At 38.3% G+C, this 24,843-nt stretch overlaps 1 protein-coding gene across 9 annotated transcripts; it reads left to right on the top strand.

The window, feature by feature from the left end:
• The first annotated feature begins 313 nt into the window (after positions 1-313).
• Positions 314-23,444, top strand: GR (glutathione reductase). Of its 9 annotated transcripts, none has more exons than XR_005507160.3 (13): positions 314-845; positions 3,150-3,375; positions 3,487-3,765; positions 3,850-4,026; positions 4,146-4,199; positions 4,303-4,451; positions 14,102-14,165; positions 14,340-14,510; positions 14,610-14,747; positions 14,945-15,001; positions 19,717-19,767; positions 22,839-22,994; positions 23,086-23,345. XR_005507160.3 is itself a non-coding variant. In XM_008797841.6 (11 exons), the coding sequence occupies exons 1-10, from the start codon at positions 445-447 to the stop codon at positions 14,984-14,986; spliced, it is 1,701 nt and encodes a 566-aa protein (XP_008796063.4). In that variant the 5' UTR covers positions 314-444; the 3' UTR covers positions 14,987-15,001; positions 23,086-23,345. The 9 variants fall into 9 exon arrangements, 4 of the variants coding, with proteins under 4 accessions (XP_008796063.4, XP_008796062.4, XP_088570398.2 ...); XR_015974678.2 differs by lacking the exons at positions 22,839-22,994; positions 23,086-23,345 and adding exons at positions 20,417-20,481; positions 21,063-21,345; XR_016399043.1 differs by lacking the exons at positions 22,839-22,994; positions 23,086-23,345 and adding exons at positions 20,417-20,543; positions 21,038-21,345.
• The last annotated feature ends 1,399 nt before the right edge of the window (positions 23,445-24,843 follow it).

Genomic DNA, 24,843 nt, shown 5'->3' with positions numbered 1-24,843 from the left:
TTCAAGATTAGAATTATGTTGATTTAACCATGAAAGCATCTCTTTTATCATTTTCTTAAAAATTACTCATCATTTCCCGAGTAAATTATACTACTATTTAAAAAAAATAATGCATTTTTGCACTTATCATAACCAAAATCTTTGTTATTGCTATGCTGTCAAGCTTGTTAATAAATTATAATTTGAAATTTGTTGATGCACTAGTGGAGTGATTTACAGGCCATACAAAAGTAGTACTCTCTAAATAAAAAAAAAAAAAATACTGAGTCCAACTCCACGAATCGTTTTCCTTTTTTCTCCTTTCTTTTACAATGGGTCGAAGTCCAGCCCTAAAAAGAGGTTGCGCTGAAAGTAACCATCCTTAAATTTTCTCCTCTCGGAGACGAGGCAGTGAAACAAAGCCGTTTTCCTTTCCTTTCGGATTACACAAGAAGGCACCCATCCATGACCACCTCCCTCGGAGCCGCCCCGAAGCTCCCCTTCTCTCCCTCCACCCTCCACACCCTCGCCAGAAGGCTCCCTGTCTCCCCCTTTCTCCTATCCCCTAAACCCTTCTCCTCTCGAGCCCTCGGCTTCGGTTTTCCTCTTCCTCCACGCTTGCGCTCTTCTTCTTCTTCTTCTTCCCTTCTCCCCCGTCGTCGCTTGGCCGCGCGCGCCGGCACCGGCGCCGACAACGGAGCCGCAGGGGAGCCCCGGCGCTATGATTTTGATCTCTTCACCGTTGGCGCTGGCAGCGGCGGGGTCCGGGCCTCGCGCTTCGCCGCCAACTATGGTGCTTCCGTGGCCATTTGCGAGCTCCCCTTCGCCACGATATCTTCCGACCTTGCTGGCGGTGTCGGAGGAACGTAAGAATTCTTTTCCCTTCTTGCGGTCCCTTTTATTTCTGATAAATATGATTTCGTTCTTTACTTTTTTTTATTTTCAAAGTTTTGGAAATGGGTTTTGATTGTTTTTTTTTCGAGAGAATTTTTGAATTTTTTTTAAGGATAAGATGCAGTTGATGTGTCGTTTCTTATTGGTTAAATTATTTATTTCTTTTGTTTACAAGAAGTGCAGTGTGAATGTTTAAGGAATAACATTAGGTTCTGGGTCAAAACTTGAATATTGTGAGGTTTTTTTGATTTTTATTAGGAAGTTCCTGAGTAGGTAAGATTACGTTGTTATTCTAGTTTGGGAATTAAGAATGTCTCATACTGAAGTACTATAGATGGTTATTTGCAACTTTTCTCTGAGAGTTAAAGAATTGGAGAGCAAGCAATAATTGGAGAGTGTTTGCGAACATATTTCTCAAGAACAATCCCTGTGGATGGTGCTTGTTTCTTATTCACAGAGAAGGCAAGTTTGGCAATGGCATGAAGATATGACATCATATTTGCTGTTCAAAGGTCTTTCTGACTAGTTTTTTCCCCTCAATCAAACTACAGTTACATTTTCAGAAGAGTGTTAAATTATGGCAGTGCATATGCTAGTAATGAGCGCCTGGAATTTCTTTTGGTCCATTCTATGGTGGATTGTGGAGGTCTAAAAGAGCTCTGGAAGAGGGATTGGATGCAGAGCTCACCTCATCAAAGTGTGAAGGCTTTGGGGTTTCCTTTCTAGGGTTTTGTTGCGGAGTTCTTCTCACCGAGCACCGAGCCTCGAGAAGGCAGTGGAGTTTCTCTAGTGAATGGGTAGTGAGTACCACCGTCTTTCTTGAGTGCGAGAAGGGCAACTTAAACTGACGGTTCACTTGAAAAACCGAAATCGAGCAGCACAGTAGTTAACAACAGACCCCTCCTATGTTCTTTTATTATCTTCATTTTTCAAGAAGATGACCATGCAACTACTTCACAATCCTCGTAAAGAAAAGAAATAAAAACATTAATAATATATCCTCTCAAAAAAATAATATTCACCTAATTGATCTATTCCTTTTAGTTTACTTATTGTTTGATAAAAGACACCGGAGAAGCGCATTCTCAAAGTTTTTTTGGTACAGAGAAAAGCATTCTCAGATTTGAGTGTGCATTTATTAAACTATATAAATGATAAATTTAAACAGGAGCACCATGACCATCCATGATTTTGTAGTAATTTTTATTATGAGTTGAGTTTAGCTCTTACCAATTCTTTTTCTAGGAGAAAGAACCCTTTCAGGTGAAGGATTGAAAGAGAAAAAAAACTTATACTCATGTCAGAGGGGTGTGTAAGTTGAAAATTGGGGAGGGAGAGATTCCAATCAAAGGCATAATAGGGGAGGGAGAGAGTGAGAGACTAGACAAGGATTGGTTGGAATTATTGACAAGGGAGTTTAAGACATCTTCTATATTGGAGGACTTTGCATTTTTTTCTGGATTGGTGGTGAAGTAGGATCCATAATACGGGTGGCAATTTACTCAAGCCTATCGGGTACCTGACTCGTCCCGAACCTAATGGGGTGGGTTTTACTCGACCCGTAGTCGATCCAGAGTGGGTGTGGGTAATGATAAAACCCGCCTTGAATCCGATCCGGATATATATATTCTTCACAACTCCCTTCCATGAGGCAAAAAAATGTTTTGTGTGCCAACAAAAATGATTTTTGTAGTTTTACCAATTCGCTTTCCCTAACCTGCCCCGTCGAACTCTACTTGCCCCGTCCCGGGCCGAACCCTTCCTGCCCTGCCCTGAGGCAAGTCCAGGGCGGCTACGAGCCTACCTGACCCATTGCCATGCCTAATCCATAAAGATGAAGTCACTTTGAATGAGGCTGTAGAAGTGTTTTATATCTTGGGTAGGTCTCTCATCCAAGAAAACAAACTGCTAGTGAGCATGTCTAATTGATCATGACATCTGAAGGAATAACCAGGATTAATTATGTGTATTTTATCAGATACCTCTTCTGCATGCTTTCTTCACTAGTAAAATCATGCTTATCGACCAACATAGCTCTCACCTGTTCATATTTTCATGTCTCATAGAGAATGTTAGTTTTTTGGAATTTTGTTTTCTTTATGGATTGACATCATACTTAATGATTTAAATATTTAGGATGCATTAATGTTAATTGTTGTGTGTTACATGTTTGAGATGGCATAAGCCTTGATGATAGTAAAGATATATAATCATGAATGGGCTATGTTTTGGTTCGTCAAGCTTTGCTTATGCATACCTCAACTTTTTTACTGTAGCTGTGTGCTCCGTGGATGTGTTCCGAAGAAATTGCTGGTTTATTCATCCAAGTACTCTCATGAATTTGAAGAGAGTCGTGGTTTTGGATGGACCTATGAAGCTGATCCGAAGCATGACTGGAGCACCCTGATGGCCAACAAAAATGCCGAGTTGCAGCGCCTCACCGGGATTTACAAAAATATTTTGAAGAATGCTGGGGTGACATTAATTGAAGGTCGTGGAAAGGTTGGATGATGTTTTGAGATCAGGTTAAAAATTCGAAGAGAATTTTCTTCTGCTTAATTACTACAGATTGATGAGCAAAGTTTTATCTGTTGTCTCTTCTGAATGATACAGATAATTGACCCACATACTATTGACGTAGATGGGAAACTCTACTCTGCTAGGCACATACTTATTTCAGTTGGTGGTCGACCCTTCCTGCCAGACATTCCTGGAAAGGAGTTTGCCGTTGACTCAGATGCTGCTTTAGATTTGCCTTCAAAACCTGAAAAGATTGCAATAGTAGGAGGAGGCTACATTGCTTTAGAGTTTGCTGGCATCTTCAATGGACTAACAAGTGATGTTCATGTTTTTATTCGGCAAAAAAAAGTGCTTAGAGGCTTTGATGAGGAGGTCAGAAAGTCATTGGGATGTTTGATTTTATGACTTCAGCTATATGTTCAGAAAGTTCGCTTCCTCACATCTAGGATTTTGCAGATCAGAGACTTTGTTGCAGAGCAGATGTCTCTTAGGGGTATTGAATTTCACACTGAACAGTCTCCTCAGGCAATCCTTAAATCAGCAGATGGTTCACTATCGCTGAAAACTAACAAGGGAACTGTTGATGGTTTCTCACATGTAATGTTTGCAACAGGTCGAAGACCAAATACAAAGGTCCAATTTTCCTTGGGCAATTTATTTCACATACAAGTAGCCTGGTTTCATGTTGATGCATGAATAATCTTCATAATATGTACTGAATGTGATGTTAATAAATACCAATCATGTTGCAGAACTTGGGACTGGAGGAGGTTGGAGTGAAATTGGCCAAGAACGGAGCATTATTGGTATATATGAATTAGCCGTTAGTTCTTGCTGGATCTTTAACTTACTATTATCTCATCAAGAGCAATGTATTAGTCATTTTATCAATAGATTTAAGTTCTCCAGGTTGATGAATACTCTCGGACATCGGTTGATTCCATCTGGGGTGTCGGAGATGTTACTGATAGGATGAACCTCACTCCAGTTGCATTGATGGAAGGAGGGGCTTTTGCAAAAACTGTATTTGGCAATGAACCTACAAAACCAGATTACAGGTTAGCTTCTACTGCATAAACACTTGGATGAGTATTCTGAAGTAATCTTCAATAAGATTGCTTCTGAAACATATATCAGATTGCTAAAAATGGAAACAGAGATGTGGAAAAGACCAGATATTGCCCAATACACACTTTACTTTTCCCCCACTTACTACAACCATAACAATCAATTGTTATCACATATTGTTGTCAGCTTATTAAACAATCTTTTCAACATCATAGATATTTACTTTTCCTAAATGTGAGCTTTCATCCGTGTAGGCTGCATCTGGTTCGGGAATAGGAAAAATCTGAATAAGTTGTTTAGTTTCTCTATATTCCTCTTTATTCAACTTTATCCTGCTTTTATATGAATCAATCTGTAACCTGTTTGATTGGAAACTTTGAATAAACTGGAATAGCTGCAAATGTTGTTTGATTGGATAATATGGAATCAGTGAATAACTGCAAACGTTTTCGCACTTCGAGATGAATTAATGCTATTGCAATTCGCAAAAGTTGAGTACAAGTTATTCAACCGCTCCTAGCTGAATAGACTTATGCAGGTTAACATGGTTCTATACCTGTTGATCAAAATAAAGTTATGCTGGTTAGAGATGAATAAAAAATCAGTGATTGGCTGAATAAACCCCTTATTCAGCACTTATTCGGGGTTTATTCACGAACCAAACACAACCTAAGTCCGACAAAGAAGTAAAACCTCCAAAAATTATCTCAATTCAGGACTTTCAATATTGCTTTTTCTAACATTTTTCAAAATTCATCGATTTCTATTGGTTTGAAAACTCATTTTTGGTTCTACATATGTTTGTTACTTTTGAGGGTTCTGGGCGTGTGCAAACGGTGACATACATGATATTTTCAGCTGCACTAGAATATGGAACATGTGACATGTCCTCCTCATCTGACTGTGGTGACAAAGGAGCTGAAAGCCTGAAATGAGCAGCAAGTGGAGTAGTCACAGGCTTGGCATTTTTCATGCCAAAACACTTTAAGACCTCAATATATTTCTTTTGAGTCAGATCTAAGTTTCCTATGTTTTGGTCTCTATGTATCTCCATACCAAGAACCTTCTTGGCTGCTTCCAAATCTTTCATCTCAAATTCACCACTCAACTATGCTTTCAACCTGTTGATTTTAGACATATCCTTGGAAGCAATAAGCATATTGTCAATGTATAAAACAAATAAATGAAAGAACCATCTACAAGTTTCTTGAATTAAGCACAACTGTCTTGCTTACTCCTTGAGTAGTCATTAGCAACCATATCAAACTGCCTTACCACTTCCAAGGAGACTGTTTCAAGCCTTACGGTGACTTTTTCATAGGCAAACATGGTCTTCCTTTCCATCAATCACAAATCCCTTAGGTTGATGCGTATAAATCTGCTCTTCAAGTTCACCATGCAAGAAAGCTATTGTAGTATTGAGTTGCTCCAATTTCAAGTCATACATGGCAAATAAAGCAAGCAATAGACAAATAGAACTATGTTTCAAAACAGGTGAGTAAACATCATTATTGTCAACATCTTCAACCTGACTGTAGCCCTAAGCAACCAATTGGGCCTTGTACCTAGCATCTTCAACTCTTGGGGTACCTTCTTTCTTCTTAAAAACCCATTTGCAACTAACAATCTTCTTTCCTTTTTGTGGTTCCATGAACTCCCAAGTATAATCTTTTATGGAGAGACTCAATCTTCTCTTCTATGGCAGCTAGCCACTTAGCATAATCAACACGAGATAGCTTTTGAATATGTGGAAGGCTCACCACATCAACTACCCCCCTCTACCACTTGCAAAGCATAAGCAACTAAATTTGCATGGCCATATCTTTGAGGTGGTCTAATATCTTTCCTCTGTCTGTCTTTAGTAATACTATATTCCTTATCCTATGGTATTTCTTTCACCTTAGAAGTACCGCACACCTATTCTGAACCAAGTTGAGAAGAAGAACTATGTTGCAGAGGAATTGAGCCATCACTCTAACTCCACCTTCTTGATGTTACTCTTCATCTTTCCTAAGTCACCAGAAATAGAAGACTCCTTTCTCGGGTGAAGTATAGTGGACTCATCAAGGTAACACCCCTACTAATCATGAATTTGGATGACTTGGGATCAGGAGACCATAATCTATATCCCTTCACCCTAGATGCATAACCGAGAAATATGCACTTTTTAGGTCTAGGCTCTAATACTCTATCATCAACATGAGCATATGCAGAACATCCTAATATTTTCAAAAAGGCTGCCACTACCTAAAAGTCTTGTGACAAGCAAACATTTGAGGGCATACAACAAGCTCTCTCCATGGTAGTTCTGTTCATGCGCTCAACCACCCCATTTGCTATGGTGTATGTCTAACTTTTTTATGTCTGAGAATACCCTCATTTTTGCAAATTCTTCAAATTTAAAAGAACAAAGCTCCAATCCATTGTATGCTTTAATCCTGTTGATCTTCTTCCTTGTCTGCTTCTCAATCATAGCCTTCATTGCATAAATTGCTTAAACACTTCATCCTTGTGTTTTAACATAAATACCCAAACCTTTCTGGAATAATCATCAACCAAGGTAAACATATATTGAGTACCAACTTTAGAAGGAATATAATCCAAAAGGTATTGTGAACTGTAGTACTGAAGTTAACTCATTTCGGCTTGCCAAATACACAATGCTTGTAGAACTACATCTTTCCTATGCTCTGGCCATAAAGAGGACCTCTCCTACTCAACACAATCAACTCTCTTTCACTCACGTCTCAACCTCGTATGCAAATTTTGGTGATATCAGAATCTATTATGGAAGATGACGAAACAATTGTTGCACCTATAAGTTAGTAGCACCTTGAAGTACATACAAGCAAGGTTGGAGGAACCGGTACCGGGCACCGTACCGATTCTTCGGTGAGACGAGTCGGTACGGGCTGTGCCAGGCTTGTATCGGCAGAGTCAACAATATCGTGGGAGAAAAAGAGAGAGAAGGGGGAGAGGGAGGTTGGTGGAGGGTGGCTGACGCCGGCGGAGGCCGCATCGAAATAGGAGAACCAGCCGCGGCCTCGCCCCCCGCAGCCTCTGCCGGCCCCCTGCCGACCCTCCGCCAGCGTCCTGACCTCTCTCTCTCCCTCTCTCCCCTGCTTGCTCTCTCTTTTCTTCTCCTTCTTCGGCTCCGGCTCCGGCTCTAGCAACGGGTCTCTTTTCCGTTGCCGGGACCGTATCGGTGAGTCACTGGTACGGCTCGAAATAGTCGGAACCACCCAGTTTGGGACGGTTCCGCCGAACTTGCATACATGTTTCTAGACCTCTTAGCTTCTGTTACAACTTGGGCACCTTTAACTAGTGCACCCTTACTAACTTCTATAACAGTTGTGTACTTGGACCCATTAACATCAAGGGTTCTTAAAGAGATGAGATTCTTCTTCAAATGTAGAACATGTCAAACATTAATCAAGGTTTTCACCACAACATCATGTATTTTAACTCAAATTGCCGCTTTTCCAATTGTTTTACAAGGGGCACTTTTGCCCATCAATACAACTCCACCATCAACGGATTCGTATGTAGAGAACCAATCTCTATTGGGACACACGGTAGGAGCAACCCAAATCTAGAATCCATTCATCTTCAGAGGTGGAAATTTATTTCGCCTTATTGGGTATCTGACCCAACCCTAATGGGGTGGGTTTTACCCTACCCATTTCGAGTCGATGGTGGGGATAAAATCCACAACGGAGTTGAGGTAGGTGTAGATAATGGCAATAGTCGCCTTGAACCCAATCCGATTTTATATTGCTTTGATGATTATGATGATTATGATGATAATAAAGAAAAAAGTATTGTGATCGATCATAAGAATGATTAATCATGTGAAAGCTATAAGGTATATGCTTAGTTGTTCATTGTTTAGTTGATTGCTTTTTTTGGTTTAAGGGATGCTTGACCTTCTAAGAACAATATTTCTGTTTGTTGTTTCTATTATTGCTAAAAATTTGATTTGTTATGCTCTCTATCTTTGACTATTATTTTGTTTAATGTTATGTGAAGTACCAAGATTTACTTCTATATTCCTTTTTTATTTGGTTGCAAAAAATATAATTTATACAGCTCTACTTGCCTTGACCCGTCCCAACCCCTCCCGTCTAACTTTCTACCTGCACTGCCCCGTCCCTGAGATAGGTATGGGGTGAGTATGGGTATGTCATTCCAAATTGCGGGGTAGATATGTATGTCACCTAATCGACCCATACCCACCCTATTGCTATCCATATTAATCCTTGGATTTAAGCTCATTGGTCCATGAGAGAATGGTTTAAGCACCCTCAGAATCACCCTTTGGTACACTAGCTTGTATGGTTTTTTTTTTTTTTTTTTTTGATCCTACTGTTGCTTGTTTTTCAACTTATAACAATCAGTCCTAATATGTCCTTGCTTATGGCAGTAATGATAAGTCAAACTTCTGTAATTAGACTTCGATCTTGTCCTACGTTTGCTACTATTGAAGCCCTTTTCATTAGACCTCCCTCTGGCAATCAAGCTTTTTGCCTGACCTTCACTCACATTCCCAGTTGTGTGCTTCTCAATTTATTTTGTAAAATGTAAGGATGCTTTAATGTCCTCCATAGAAATAGTATCTCTACCATAAAGGAAGGTATCTCTAAAATGCATTTAGGAAGAAGGTAAAGAACAAAACAATAGGAGGGCTTGATCTTCATCATCTATTTGGATGTTAATACTCTTTAAATACATAATAATGGAATTAAACTCAACAAGATGAGATTTAATGGTTGTACCTTCTACCATATGCAGCATAAACAAATGTTGCCTAAAATACGGCTTGTTAGTGCGGGATTTTGTTATACACAAGGCCTCAAACTTGAGCCACAACTCGGCAGCCATCATCTCATTGAAAACTTCCTGCAAAACCTCATCAAATAAGCCCAACTGAATTGCAGTTAGGGTTCTATCATTCATATCCTCTTTCTACTCCTCCGTTAGAGTATTGGGCATCTTCTCCTTCTCCAGCAACACCTCTGCAACCCTTCTTATGTCAAGACAACATGCATCTTAATTTGTCATAAACCAAAGCTATTGGAGGGATCAAACTTCTCAATCCCGACTATCGTTGACATCTCAGGACCCAATCAAACAACCTAGGTCTTTGATACTAGTTTGTTAAAATGGATTTAGATGAAACAAGGTACTTAAGGAAGAAGAACAAAGAGATAAGAGAAGAGAGGGAAGGGAAAAACACAGCACACATAGATTTACGTGGTTAGGCCACATGCCTATGTCCACGGGTGAGGAGGAAGTAGAGATTCCACTATAATCAAAGGGATGGAGTACAGGAACAAAGTTGCTTCTCAGCAAAACCCTAACCCAATACATGCCATCTCTCATACTTTCCTAAGATGAGGCAAAACAAGATGTATATCAAAATTAGGTCAGATCCATATTACAGGGGCTCACGAAAAATTTCCAATCAACTTTTTTTTTCTTTTTTCCTTTTTTTCTCCAAATTCCAAACTGAATCATGGAGCGGGGTGAATCAAGGAATTCAAAGCACACTTAACAAGTGAGCTATTTAATTAAATTCTTTTAGATAAAAAATTATATTTGTTATATGTAAAAAAAGTTTTTATTCTTGTGAAGCATGTTGTATATATAGTTGTTCACATTAATCTTTATAAAATATTGTAATAAGGGTCTTTTTAGAGTGTGTGGTTTGTGAAGGGTTTTATTTATTAGCCACCTCCTCTATTAACTTGAGAAAAAAAGGAAAAACCAATGAAAATTGGCACGGTATAGCTTGTGTATTTAGAAAAATAAAGAATGAGTTAAGGATGATCATGGACACCAAAGTAAGGCAGAAAATAAATATGTATGGATAGTTCAGTTAGTTTTGGTGGAAATTTGTCAAAACCAGTAAACTGATTAGCTTTGGTCGGAACTAACTGAAACTTGAAACTGGGGGGTAAATTTCAGTTTTGTCTTAACATTCTGGCTGAAGCTGATGAATTTCTACCAAAACTTAAAACCATGATTTCTACATAGGTATTAGTCCATCCCGCCAAACATCATACACGACCTTTCTCTAGTATGTCGACCTTATACTCTTAATTTATTCATCCATATGGAGATTCCAACTGGATTCCATTAACAATGAGAATTCAGTGTTAACTGAGATGCAGACCTTGAAAACTACCAGTTCTCTATGATTTCTTGATCTCCGCAATAGATTTTTATAATGTTAATCTAGTTGATGATCAGTGGCATGATCTTATTGGTCTGCATGGTTTTCTATGACTAATTATTTTAAGTCACATAAAATTTAAATGCCAAGGAAAGCCAAGTAACTCTTTGAAGTCAAGTTCATTAAAGCTATAGAGAATTCATAGAGATCAACAACTGCACAAGCACCAGGCTATAATCATGTTAGATACCTAAACATTTTCACATGGTTTCCATTTGTAAACAGCATCCTCTAGTTAAGAATCTAGGCATGTGATAATTTTTACAAAAGATAATTTGACGTGACATCATTATAAGTCCAAATTAACCCTTTGACTAAGCAGCAAGAATAAAGCTGCCTACTGTATGTTGAAGCTGAAGTAATAATATGGATGCAACAAAGAAAGAAGAACATCAAGCACTATTTTGATATTGAATGTGGCTGTCACCACTCGTAGAATAACACCAATTCGAAATGTGCATAGTTTTTAAGTAGCAGTTAATCTTAAAAGTCTAAAGTTGAGGAACCTCTGGTGCTTTTATAGCTTTCCAAATCTTTAATTTTTCTTTTTAAGTCATGTCATTTTAAAGTTTATGAATTCAAGTTGTTTGTATTTGGGTGCCCACAAGGATTCTTTGCATATGCTTCTTTATGTTAAAGGAAAGATTCTACTGTTTTCTTGGTTTTTCTCAAAGCAAACTAGTTTTTCATGATGGTTGATATGTTGATTGGTTTAAGGCTTTGCTTTTTTGAATTATTGGTAAGTATTTAAGGTTTGAAGAATAGGGGTGGCAATTTACTCTACTCCATCCGGTACTCGACCCGATCTGACCCAACCTTAATGGGGTGGGTTTTACTTGACCCACAGCAGATCCGGGGCGGGTACAGATAATGATAAAAGCCTGTCTTGAACCCAATCTGGATATATAACACTTCATAAATTCTCTCTGAAGCAATTTGTATGCAAAAGATATTGATAACCCGCCGCATCATGAGACAAGTACGGGGTGGGTATGAGTGATGGCCTACCTGACCCATACCCAACTCATTGTAATCTCTATTGAAGGCCCTTACTCCTAGAAATTCGATACAAGTGCCAAAAAAATTTGAAGATTTTAACTTCGTCAGCTAGGTACCAGGAATTTTGGGTACTGCTGACTTTAGTTGCATACCTTAGATAACGTTGTTCATGAATTGTTATTTGTAGGATATTATGTACATAAATATAGTTTTAGGCACCATCTTGATGTCTTATATTTTAACATGCATTTCATGTACAACGTTCCAACTCATGTCTCCTTGCTGCCTGCACAAAGACTAGGACCTTACACCAAAACCTCTCTCTCACCCCCCCCTCTCTCTCTCTCTCTCTCTCGCATGTCTTCCCTCTTAAAATTGCTTCGTAGTTACTGCATTTTTTTCTCAATATGAACTTGTTACACTATGTCTTAGATGATATCACTCTATTGATGTTCTAGTGATGGTCATGTAGGGATGGCAATGTTTAACCAATTTAACTTGATTCAACTAGTTGTAGGTCGGGTCGGGTTGCATGTTTAATAAAATGGTCAGATTTGATTCTAGATTTTTCACCCATTTAATAAATAGGTCTGGTTCAGGTTGATAGATTTTTGATTTAATCTATATTCGACGCGACCCATATTTGGTCTGATCGACCTGATTGCTACCCCTATGATCAAGATATGGTTCCTTCAATTTTAATCAAACATTTGCTTTCGAACATGAAACTAATACTACTAAAAGATTCATATTAGATGAGCATGTGCATTCTAGGGCAAGGTTTCAAGTCCTGGTGGGACGTCCCATGGGATATCGAGATGGGGCACCAACAAAATGTTAGGATGATACTATTCCACCATTGTCCCAGTATCTTGTTTGGCATGTCTTGGGACATCCCCCATTTCAAGTGTTTGGATAAGGTGGGATGGCAGCACATCCCATTCCACAGAAATACCGGGACGGCCCGTCCCATGTGATTTGAGTGATTGCTCTAGGGGTGGATGCACATACATATTATATCTATGAAGTCAACATACAAACTCATACAAAGAAAGTAAAGAAAAAGCCAGTAATTTGGATAACGTAATTGATGTATATGGATGAGGTGCTGCAATGTCCATCATTCTAGGGCTATTATCTTGATGCTGCTTGCAAAGGGCTATGGTCTGTTGTGATTTCATGTAATGCTTTGTTGTGCATGCATGAGTGGACTTACTACACTTCTCTTGCTTTTGATTCTCACATAACTATTAGGACTTGCTAAGACTTTGTAAGATTCATTTTACCTGAATAGTCCTTCAAAATTTTACTGGTACTACTCTTCCTTACTGAAACCTATTGTACTACAACTTTTATTTTCGTTTGTCACCTATTATATACCATTTCTTTCAGCTGACTACTCAGCCGTAAGTTCTCAAATCCTCGAGTAAACCAATCTATATTTCATTCATCCTTGTTTCTGATCATGAACTGCCAAATTAATTTTAATCTTTTCTAAGATGATAAATTTAAAAGAGAGATGCTATAATTTTTATTGTAAACTACTGATCCTACCACTCTCTTTGTATAGGAAATCACCTGAGCAAGTGGATCTGTCTGATAGTTCATATGCTGTAGTGCTTATCAATGACCTTACTTTAAAAGGTGATGGCCATAGTGTGGACATCCACTTTCAGGGATGTTGGTTATGGCCTCTTCAGATTTAACCTCATGTAAAGTAACACTCGACTTATTATAGTTCATAGATGAGTGGAGACCAATTTGGACATTCTATATGCAAAAGGGGGCTGCAAGGGGTCCGTGATAGAGCCATAGAAAGGCAGATTACCTTAGTAGGGGGGAAATTTGTTCTTTCCACTTCATGTTATGAAGTTGAAATTCTATGAATGATGGTAACTTGTTTAGGTGGTTATGTATATCTTATATAGCAATTTATAGTGCAGCTTATACCAAATCATTGGGATAAAGTTTCCTTAAGATTAAAACCTAAAAATGGACAATGTCTTCTGAGCTTTATTTTCTCAATGATCAGGGTATCTGCAGTTTTTATCAATAAAATTGTAAAACCAATTCTTTATCTTCATTTGGCTTCTTACGAATCTCGATTCATTCACCAGTCATAAAATCTTGAGTTAAAGCTTAAAAATTATGACAACTACTAATCAACGTCAAGAAGGGGTTTTAAAAACCAAGAACCAATGAATTATTACATCAGGGTAAGCCTCTATCAATGATCAAAGTTTGCCTGGTTGATACTAGTATCACATGTGAAATTGTGCTGAAAGCAACCAAAGCTTTCTTTAATATTATTTTGTGGGCTTTTAGTTTATATAAAATTAGGTGGTGGAGTAGTTGTTGATCCAACTCCAAGACTTTTCTAATGGGTAGATGATGTATTTGTGACAGAGCGGTGCCATCTGCTGTGTTTTCTCAGCCACCTATTGGAACAGTCGGTCTTACTGAGGAGCAGGTGACACGAACACTATATCATTTCGTGTTGTGAATGAGTGGATGGGCATGTGCGGGCATGTTTGCACATGTGTGGGCATGTGCACTTGCATGCATGTCTGCATGTGTGTATGTGGGGATGGGTGTGCATATACATGTTTATTATGTTTTTCTTTTACATGTATAAATGGTTCAGGCAATTCAAGAATATGGGGATGTTGATATCTACACAGCTAACTTCAGGCCTCTGAAGGCCACTCTCTCTGGTCTTCCTGATCGTGTATTTATGAAAATTATTGTTTGTGCAAGCACGAACAAAGTTTTAGGAGTGCACATGTGTGGGGAGGATTCCCCAGAGATTGTCCAGGTGCTTTACTTAGACTTAGTATATTTTTGTGTGTTTTTTGCTAACATGTACCTGAGTGTACCTGATCTGCCGCCATTATTGTAATTTCTCGTGTTTCAGGGGATTGCTATTGCTGTCAAGGCTGAACTTACAAAGGCAGATTTTGATGCCACGGTTGGTATCCACCCTACGTCTTCAGAGGAATTTGTCACAATGAGAACTCCAACTCGAAAAATTCGGAGTTCTTCCTCTAGTGAGGTTTGTTCCATTTGTTCAATAGTTTCAAATATTAGCTGATTTAGTAGTGAATTATTAACTGCTGATATTTTGGCCAGTTCACACAATATTATATTCTGAAAGTTAGCAAATGAGCTTTTCAGAAATTTCTAGTCATTCCTTTTTGTTTAATAGCTCTTTTAAATAAATTTTCTTTTCTTTTTTTTTGATACTTCCAGGAAAAGACTGATGATGGGGTCAAGTCAGCAGTAGATGTTTAGAACTTTTACAGTAAGGTAAAGAACCACACTATTCTGTTAGTGATGACGTCAAAAACTCCTTATATTATTAATGGTGCTATGTTTTCTACTATTTTTCAAGCTAAGTACAAGTCTTACTAATCGTCGAGATGGTCATCGCTGTTGTTGGTTCTGAGACGTTTTTTGTCAATGCCTTGGATCCTAGATTCTATATGCATATTGTTGAGCTAATGTTATGCAAATGATGAAAAGCTTGGGCTGGAAATGGACCCAATCGACCCGAGGCCCATTGGGCTAGGCTAGCTTTAGGTTAGGCCTTTTTTTTGATAAAATTCAGGTTAGGCCTTGGGCGAAGCTCGAGACTATTTTGGGTCGGGCTTGGGCCTAAATATATTTCAAGCTGAGCTCATGCCAATGCTTGGCCTAGCTTGGACCCGACTCGAAGCTCGAGCCTAGAACCTGGCCAATCTCAAGAGAAATTATGCTGTAGTTGATTTATCAACAACCTTTTTAAAAATGATCTACTAGCTATAGTTATGCTAATTGTGGTTGAGTGCTTAAGCTTTTATTAAAGTTATTTAGTATTCACTATTTGATCTGCTAGGATTCTTTTGTGGTTGTGCTAAGCATCTCGGTCCATTTGAGCCAAGAATTTCAGATCAGTCGGACCAATTCGGATTGGACCCAACCTTTTAGTCCAAATGGTCTTTTTTTTTGGGGGGGGGGGGGGGGGGGTTGGGCCCAATTGGGGCTCGCGTTGGGCTTGAGCTCAGTGTAGGGGCCAGGATTTAGAAAAAAAAAAATTGTTCCTAGGCGTACACTAAAGCCCAGAATTTCCAGGCTGAGCTTAGGCAGTCCAGTGTGGCTTGACCCTACTCGGCTGGTTCTAGCCTTAATCTTAACTCTTGGAGTTTGGAATAATGGATGAGTGGGCAGTAAACATGGCACTAGTTCAATGTTGAGAATGCCTTGCCTTTACTTCTGCAAAACCTTCTTGTTCCTTCACAATCTTGTCTCTGCTCATCCAGAAGTTCTAGTATTTAATCAGGAGAATATTTTTCGAGGTAATGTGGATTGTTTTTGCACTAAGGGAAGAACTTGTTGGTAATTATGTTTATCTGATTTATGTGTTGTAGTGGAGGGCTTATAGTTACCAATGAGGATATGTCTTGTACATCAATGTAAGATATGGTTGATCAGGAGAGACACATACAATATTCGTGCCTGCAACCCACAGCATTGAGGCTATCATGTCCTTGAGCAATAATGATATATCCTTTTATTCTGTTGTCTAGCGACTAGATCTTCATATTTCAGGCAAGCTCCCAATACCATGTTTCCAGCTTAACATTTGTCGTCGCATTGGATGGAAAAGGTTCCCATTTTTGCACTAGCCAATGCAATAATTGTAGCTAAGGGTCTTTGATAATGAAGACAAATTTATTTGACTTGGTTCCTCCTCTACACGTCATTTTCAACCTACTCAAGTCAACAACTTGGTGAAGGCCTACAGCTTCAACCTATTGTGAGGCACGATGAAAGAAAGATCCATGTATGAGAATCCTCATTTTTAATTTGGCACTCAAATGATTAAGTTGCAGTAATATTATCTTGTGCCCTCACAAGAGTTTACTAGATAAAGCATCTTCTGACTACAAGTCAAACTACTGGTAGTTTGCAAATTGGTAGTTGGACCACAATTTCACTTAGTTCAGATCCAAGCCAATGAGGTAATGGGAAATTTCAGATGACATGAGTTAGCAAATTGATTATATTTCTTTGCATTTTTAAAACCAATAACTAGGTCATTTGGTTCGATTAGGGGTTTTCAAGTCAACTCCAATTTGTTCAATCTTGATCTTAACTTGTTGCAAATGGTGTCTAATATTTAGAACAAAAGGATAATGAAGTCAAGGGCTTGGATAATGGTTCGCCGTCTTGGTTGGTACCGGTGCGTATCGTGCATAATGTACAGTACCGGTACCGAACCGGTGCACGGTATAGGGCGCGTACTGAATTACACCGAATCAACCTCTATACTAGGCATATTGACACTGTACCAAGATGTTATGCATACAGGGTATGGTACTTAGATAGCGAACCTTAGCTTGGATCATACCACACAATCTATACCATGATTATTCAAGGCCTCATCGAACTATAGAGGTGTCAATGGAGCATCTTGGGACATCAAAAGTATTTAATGGTCCAAAATTAATCATGAGTCCAGTCTATATCTGTTTAGTATTTTATTAGATTCTTGGACATTAAATTACTTAAGTAACTTGGCCCATAAATTAGTTGGCTATCAAGTTACATGACTTGCAAGTTTCTTGGGCCCCAAATTTCATGCCTTTATAATATATTTGGTTAGTTGGTTCTTAAATTAGGGTTGGTTATATATATAGGATATAGATTAGTGAAAAGAAGGATTTGAATCACGCACTATATTTAGTTTATTGTTGAGAAAGGAAGTGGCTTTTCTCTCCTCTCCCTTGTCTCTTTAGTGCCTTCATCTCCTCTTTCCTTTCTCTCTTTTTCCCTTTCTTAATCTAGTCTTCTCAATTAGTTTGCTGAAATCTGAACCACATCTACAAATTAAAGAAAAAGGATTGTACTCTACTTACCCTTTCTTTCCCTTCACTCTCATATCTTTCCTTTGGTTCTCTTTTCATCATGTCACCATTCAATAAGTTTCTAGATGAGGTATGTCATCAACACATAAGGTAGGACTTTGGGGTTATGCACTAGATTGATATCTCTCAACAATGCATTGATGTTAAATGTTAATGCTAGACTGCAGGCAATTTCAGCAGATTTGGATGTTGGACAATGACTTGAAGTAAGGCCATCTTCTCTATCTTTTAATCATGAACAAGCTATGAAGCAAATTCCTGCAATGTCCGTGCAAGTCCAACTACATGAAGCACCCTAGATCAAAAGTCTTGTAGTTGAAAATACATCGACCAAGAATTTTATGATCAAAGATGTGTCCATCAAAGATCCTACAAAAGGTGATTCTTGATATCAAGAGCTTGCAATTGAAGATACACCATGTTCTAAAGATTTGATTGAGAAGCACGAAAGCACCAACGAACAAGTCCTCAAGCAGTTTCGAAACAACCAAGGCATGGATCGGTCTTTCAAGGGTTGTGATCCTATCACAACATTTTGATGATCCATGTCTTGTTGGCTTTGTGAAATTGTTGGAATATACCATCCATCAAATGATTAAAAGCTTCATGGTTGTCAATCTAAAGGCACTAGAATAACCAGATGATGGTGCAATCACAAGATGTGTTTGTATGGGTCTCCAGTAGATCCTGGAAATTCGGTGGTAAATCAAGCATTAAAGTGACATTAAGATCTCAAGGACGAGATCCATGCAGCGGAAGCGCATGATGAAGTCAAGGGCTTGGATCATGTAAAACAATCTATTCCATGATTATTCAAGCCCGGGCATCAAAGTTATTTGACAGTCCAAAATTGTTCCTTGTCCCTTTAAGTTATATTTGACAGTCTATATTTGTTTATTTTATTAGTTTTTGGGCATTAAGTTATCCAGCATTTAAATAGCTTATCCTTTAAGTTACTCGGCTGCTGTTAAGTTACTCGACCTACAAGTTACTTGGGTCCCAAGTTACATGCTTTCTTTAATTTGTTTCATGACTCACTTTTAAGTTAGGAAGGCTATATATAGAATATAGGAAGGATAAAAAGATGGACTTAGAGTCATGTATTTATGTGAGTTTGTTATTGAGAAAGAAAGTGGTTTCTCTCTCCCCCCTTCCTCCATAGTGCCTTATTTTCCTCTCTCCCTTCTATCTTTTTCCCTTTCTCTTTGTCAGCTATTCCTCTCTCTTAGTCTTCTGAAACCTGGACCATGTCTTGAAATTAGATTATAGGTCAATATCAACCCTTGTACTTTAATCCCTAGACCCTAAAAAAGCTGTTCCTAACACCAAACTCTATCTCCTAAATGCTTAGAAAGACCTAGAAAAAGTTCTTCCTTCCATTAATCTTTTATTGTGGTGTCAAGATCTAGGTCCGATTCTCCGAGGTTTTACCCTCTTTTGGGGCTCCTCACGGAGATATCTTCAGAATCCATTCAATGGATATTCGGAGATTAATTGGAATAGAGTTTTAAGTTTCAGATCTGATAGTTAATCCTTTAACCTCCAAAACAGTTCACTTCTTCCATGCTTTCTATGATAGGACAACAAGCACCAAAAGGGAGAAAAACTCTTAAACTTTCTAACCTGTCAGGTCCTCCAATGCAAAAGCAGGCCATCTGTAAGTTGTCCTGTGACACGAGTTAGCAAATTGATTATGTTACTTTGAATTTTTCAAACCAATAAGCTAGGTCATTGGTCGGTTTAGGTGTTTTTCAGGTCAGATCCAATTTGTTCGTTCCTGATCTTTTGTTATTACATAAAGGTGTCTAATATTTAGAGCGGCATGTGACTCATTTAAGTAAAGAACATGAGTAAGATCGGCTTTGACTTTAACAGTCGATCCATTTGCACTTGATAATTAATCAATTGGTTAGCTTCATTCAGATTCCTCTTGAGGTTCTTTGTATTTTTATTCCTGCAAAACATACATCTCTAGCCCTTTTTAGTCCTCTAAAACATTCTAAATGCATTCCATAAGTATGCTTATCATTGGGAGGTTATACATGTGAAATGTTGTATTTAACAGAGGATCTGAAGGAGATATTGTTTACATTGTAATCTGGTGATGTCTTGCAGGAGTCGAGGAACGATGAAGAGGTGTAAGTTCTTATTTTAAGAACAATACTGGTATGGGTCCATTCAATTGAATGTTGATATGGTTTTCTGAAAGTTATTTTCTTCTCAAACAAATGAATTGGTTCGTTGACTAGGATATAGTGGAGATGGATTTTGATAAGACTTACATATTCATTATTTTTAGTAGCAAAGTGTTGGAGGCTAAATTAGTTGAAAAACAATGCAAGTCTCTTGGAAATTGTTGCTCTAAAATACTTCAAATTGTTAAATGGGAATTTTAACAGCACATAACATACCTTGAAAATCATAGACAAGGAAAATTTGTTGGGTGAAACTGGCTTAATAATCGAGACAGAGAGGAATATTATAAAGGTTTTTATATAGAAAAGGCAAGAATAGGGAGTAAGGCAAAGGAACTTGATTGATTGAGACTGGTTATGGACAGAGCATAGGGAAAGAAATAGCTAGGCTAGTGAAGTTTATAAGAAATCTTGCAAGATTAAGAAATTAAATAGGGCCTAAAAATGAAAAAAAAAAATGTTCGGTCCAAACTTCAGATTACATGTGGGGTCGTTGATTAGGAAGTCCACAAAAAAGAAGGTTGTAGTATTTCTTTTCCGCTAATATATTTAATAACTTTTTATGCTGCAAAAGACTGCTAAAATTCATTGAGGAAGTTGTTCGAGGATAAATGATGCAGGAACAATGTGCCATGGATGCACAAAGATGCATTGTTGGTGGAGCATGGAGAATGATCACTTGCTGGTGGGGCTACTGATACTTTGGCCTCCTTAAAAACTGAAGTGGACGTTTAACTATGGCCTTAGGCCTGTTAACGAGCCGAGCCGAGCCCGAGCTTGGGGAGGCTCGGGCTTGGCTCGTTTCACAGAACTCGGGCTCGGTCTCGGGCTCGGGCTCGGTACCGAGCTCTGTATTGAGCTCGAGCTCGGGCTTGTTTGGTAAAAGAAAAGCTCGGGCTTGGGCTCGTAAAGCTCGTTTCGAGCTCGGACTCGAGCCCCATAACAAAAATCCACATTAAATACCACAAATGAGGCCGTTACGTCATTAAAATAAGGCCCATACGTCATTAGAATGAGGCCCATTTCCTTGGTCTCACTGTTGTGGCTCGAGCCCGTTTGGGCTCGTGAGCTGCTTGGGCTCGAGCTCGGGCTCGAGCTCGAATTTAAACGAGCCTCATTTTAGGCTCGGGCTCGAGCTCGTTTGACTAACGAGCCGAGCTCGAGCCGAGCTTTTAACGGGCCGAGCCCGAGCCGAGCCCGAGTAGCTCGGCTCGTTAACATGCCTATATGGCCTCATCTAGCTTGGCAAATTTACTCCACTGGCAGGTCAGGTTGAAATATCTGGACCTCTTAGTGCAACTGGATTGGATTGGAGTGGTGTTGCATGGACATGGAGATGAGAATGCTTTAGACATGCGTCCAAGTGTCTGTTTCAGCAAGAGGGAAAAAGTAAGATACTGGTATATGTGGGAAAAATAATTTTAAGTGAAATATTGTAGATTTATGTATTGTATATTATTTGTTAAGATCTTCTGGTATACATGTTTCTCATTCAAACATCCCATTAAACTGGAAGATTTTATTAAAAATTGATATTTTTCCAACTTAATTTAGCATATACATTTTTGATCAATCTCTGGGAGAAACAAAATCTCACTTTAGCATTATTATAGTAAACTGAATTCGTTGTTGGAAGATCCAACTCTATCAATTTCTAAAAGCTGCAACCAAAGTGTCTGTTGGACATGTATCTGGGGATATATATTTGACACGGATTCTAGGAGCTAGAACCAAAGTGTCCATATAACACAGGATCTGAGTTAATCTAAACTGTTTAATGAGAGCCAGTTTGTTGGCTCCAGTTGTCATATTTTAGTTTAACCTTGCTCGAACTAGATTTTATATATCTGGATGGTGCCATCCTGATTAGTTTTTCAACAGAGTCGAGCTGAATTTTGAAAATGTTGCAAATTTGGTTGGGTTTGGATCAAAAAGAGCCCAATTCTATCTTTAGGCCTAATATGGCCTCATACTTTTGTTCTGGAACAATCAAAGCCAAAAAAATGCTAATATGAAGCTGCACAGTCTAGAGATTGCACAAGAAAGCTATATGTGGTTGCTAGTGATGCCTATGATCCAGAAGTGCTAGTGCTAGTAATTAGAAGTTCTTGCAGGATCACTAATTGGCATCAAGAATGAAGAGATCCATCTCGTGCCATTATTCGCAAGATGTCAATGAAGATTAGCAACTCTTGATATAAAATTGCCATTATTTTGTTAGGTGAACCTGCCTCTGACTTGCATCTTTTGATTTTGCACTTTGGACGAGATAAAGATTTTTTCTATCTCTACGTCATTGGTTACTTCACTTGTGCAATAAACAAGAAATTACAGTAGAGAGAAACAAATTAATGAATGATAAATGGAGTATACATCCTATTATCCTTTGGGTGATTGTTCTCCTTGTTTGTGAAAAGAGAGCCTGTCCATGTACTGCACTGTATCTGCCATATGTACCATCTTGGTAGGTTATCAACATGGTGCAATGATTTGTATCTGTGTTCATTTTCTATTGGCTTGTATAAATAAAATATCAAAGTGATATACAGGCTACAGTAGACAGTTAGGGCATATGGGCTTGTACCGTGCTTTTCCTTTTTACCCATGACTAACCATGCTAACCTTATTTGTGCTTGAGAAAACTTGGAACTCTTTCGTTGTTTGTCTATTTTATTTTATTTTTAAATTTGAACACCAATAGCATGTTGTTTGCAGTATACCATGAGTATAGATTAAGGCAACCCAGAATGCACAAGCTTCCTAAATTACTACTAATAAGATGATCTTTGTGTAGTAGAAACAGCATGTACACAAAACCAAGTGTAATTATGTTTTAATAACATCGAAATGTAGCATGTGTAGTACAAACATATATTATTAGGAACACCATAAAAAATGGGCTCACTTGGAATCATTTAATCTTTTTGGTGGTGACAAAATTTTGCAGCATAATATAAAATATCCGAAAAAATGTAAGCAAATAATTAATAATCTATCATATGTTCAGGGCTTTTGTAATAGTGAGTTTACTTGATCTTTCAGGCAAGATAGAAAGAGCTTTGGATTCAAGAATATTGAGATATTCACTATTGAGGGAATTTAAGGAAATCTGTCATTTGTGCTCTCTCTTTCTGTGATCAAGTTCCGAGCTTTCTTCTCTTCATATCTCGGTGGAAATAAAAATTGATCATATTTTATGTAAATATAGTGCTCTCTCTCTCTCTCTCTCTCTCTCTCTCTCTCTCTTCCCTACATAATATTTATGCTGGTCAGGTTTCTGTTTCTTTAGATTATGCTTGAAGTCGTCAAAGAATTTATGCAGCTCGTACCCTCATCAATGTTTGGCTGGTCTATTTGCATCCCATTGGTTATATTATACCTGATGGCTGTGCCTGTGACTTGTAAGCCCTGCAGGATATTATCTACAAGCTAGATGATTGTATACTTTATGTATTTATTTTGCCTATTTAATTCCCCTGAGGAGCACTGTATATTGTGCTGCTATGTGGACTGATCAAATTGCGAACATATGAAAATTGATTATGTTCACTTTTTATGGTTTGCTATACGAAACTTTACGTTTCTTGATGGTGTCTGTAAACTTGCTAAGAAAAGCCAATTTATGAAACCATATGGCCATCATTTCCATTTTTGCTGTAAGCCCATTAAGCTGGCCTGAGTATCTTTCGGCATTTGCTATGTTTTAAGTTGACTATTTAACATTATAGCAATTGTTATAGCAATTTTAGAGGCCTCCTGTATATATATATATATATATATATATACACACACACACACACACACACACACACACACACACATACACACATACATATAGGTATTTAAATGATATTAGAAGCTGGTCCTCCAATTATAAGTGTTTATAAATTCAAATCTCCATGCATGTATGGAAAGCAATTTTATCCTTTAAGCATGAGAATCTTCTTTTTTTTTAATCATTATCTCTGTTATTATCTATTATTACTCACCATATTTGCTAATGATAGTTGTCATAACTGCCATCATTTTATACTTAAAAGTTCCTTCGACTGGGTAATGATTATTTGCAGAATGAAGAGAGGTCGGTTATTTTTATTACAAATGCAAATACAATTTAATTCCAACCAAAAATTTCTCAAATGTTAACAGGATGGCTTGAAAGATTTCTCCTACTAATCTCTCTGACGAAAAGTAAATAAAAGTAACTTGGGAACGATGGCAGGTCCCTATGCAATATAATTAAGACACGTGAATGCAAACCACTCATCCTGCATCCTTTACCCGGTAACCACCTCCTTCAGAATCAGAGCCCGTGGAAGCAGAAAGAATTTAGAGAACAGGGAAATACAAATGGCTGATCCAGTTGTTGTATTTGCGAGCAATGATGAACTTGACAATCAATCATCAATTCGAGATACTTGTTTACTTGTTGCGAGCAATATTGTTACCTCCGTTGATTTGGCTTCCAGTTAAGTCTATTGAGAGCTTCAAGTCCGTTATTAGGCAGCCGGGAGACTACTGGTTTCCGCTGAACGGCCCGTAGCTATTTTGACTGCGTTAAGCTACCTTTTGAAGTCTTATTTACTTGTGGCTCGCTTGCTCACTGCAGTGTACTGCAAGATGCATATGGTTAACATCTGGATGTAGTTTTTTTTCTTTTTTTTTAATGAAAAAAGCAGGAGGTTGTGGACAACTATCCTGAAATTTATTAAAGCAAAGCAAAAGCAAGCGGGATACTGCTCCTTGGTATTGATGATAACAATGTTAAGAGAGCTTCACGGGATCTTATAGCAATGAGCTTCACGCGATGTCTCGCACCAATCCAGAGGGGTAACGATTATGCTATGCAATGGTTACAGAAAAACAGAAGGCGGGCAATGAGTTGGCAGTGAGAGCTCGTCTTCCAGGGAAAGGTGGTGTCAAGGACTAGTAGAAGTATTGCTGTGATGGTCCTTTTTTTTGAAAGCCTCTAAGAGTTTCGCAATAATCCGTTTTGAACGTACCACCATAGACTTTTGTCCAGTTCTGAAGGCGGGGAGGATTATCC

Source organism: Phoenix dactylifera, chromosome 18 (assembly GCF_051530095.1).
Source record: "Phoenix dactylifera cultivar Ajwa chromosome 18, Ajwa_hap1_PhDact_Kaust_v1.1, whole genome shotgun sequence".
NCBI classification, from domain to species: Eukaryota; Viridiplantae; Streptophyta; class Magnoliopsida; order Arecales; family Arecaceae; genus Phoenix; species Phoenix dactylifera.
Note: the sequence above shows the minus strand (reverse complement) of the source record. Positions and strands in the feature narration are given on the sequence as shown.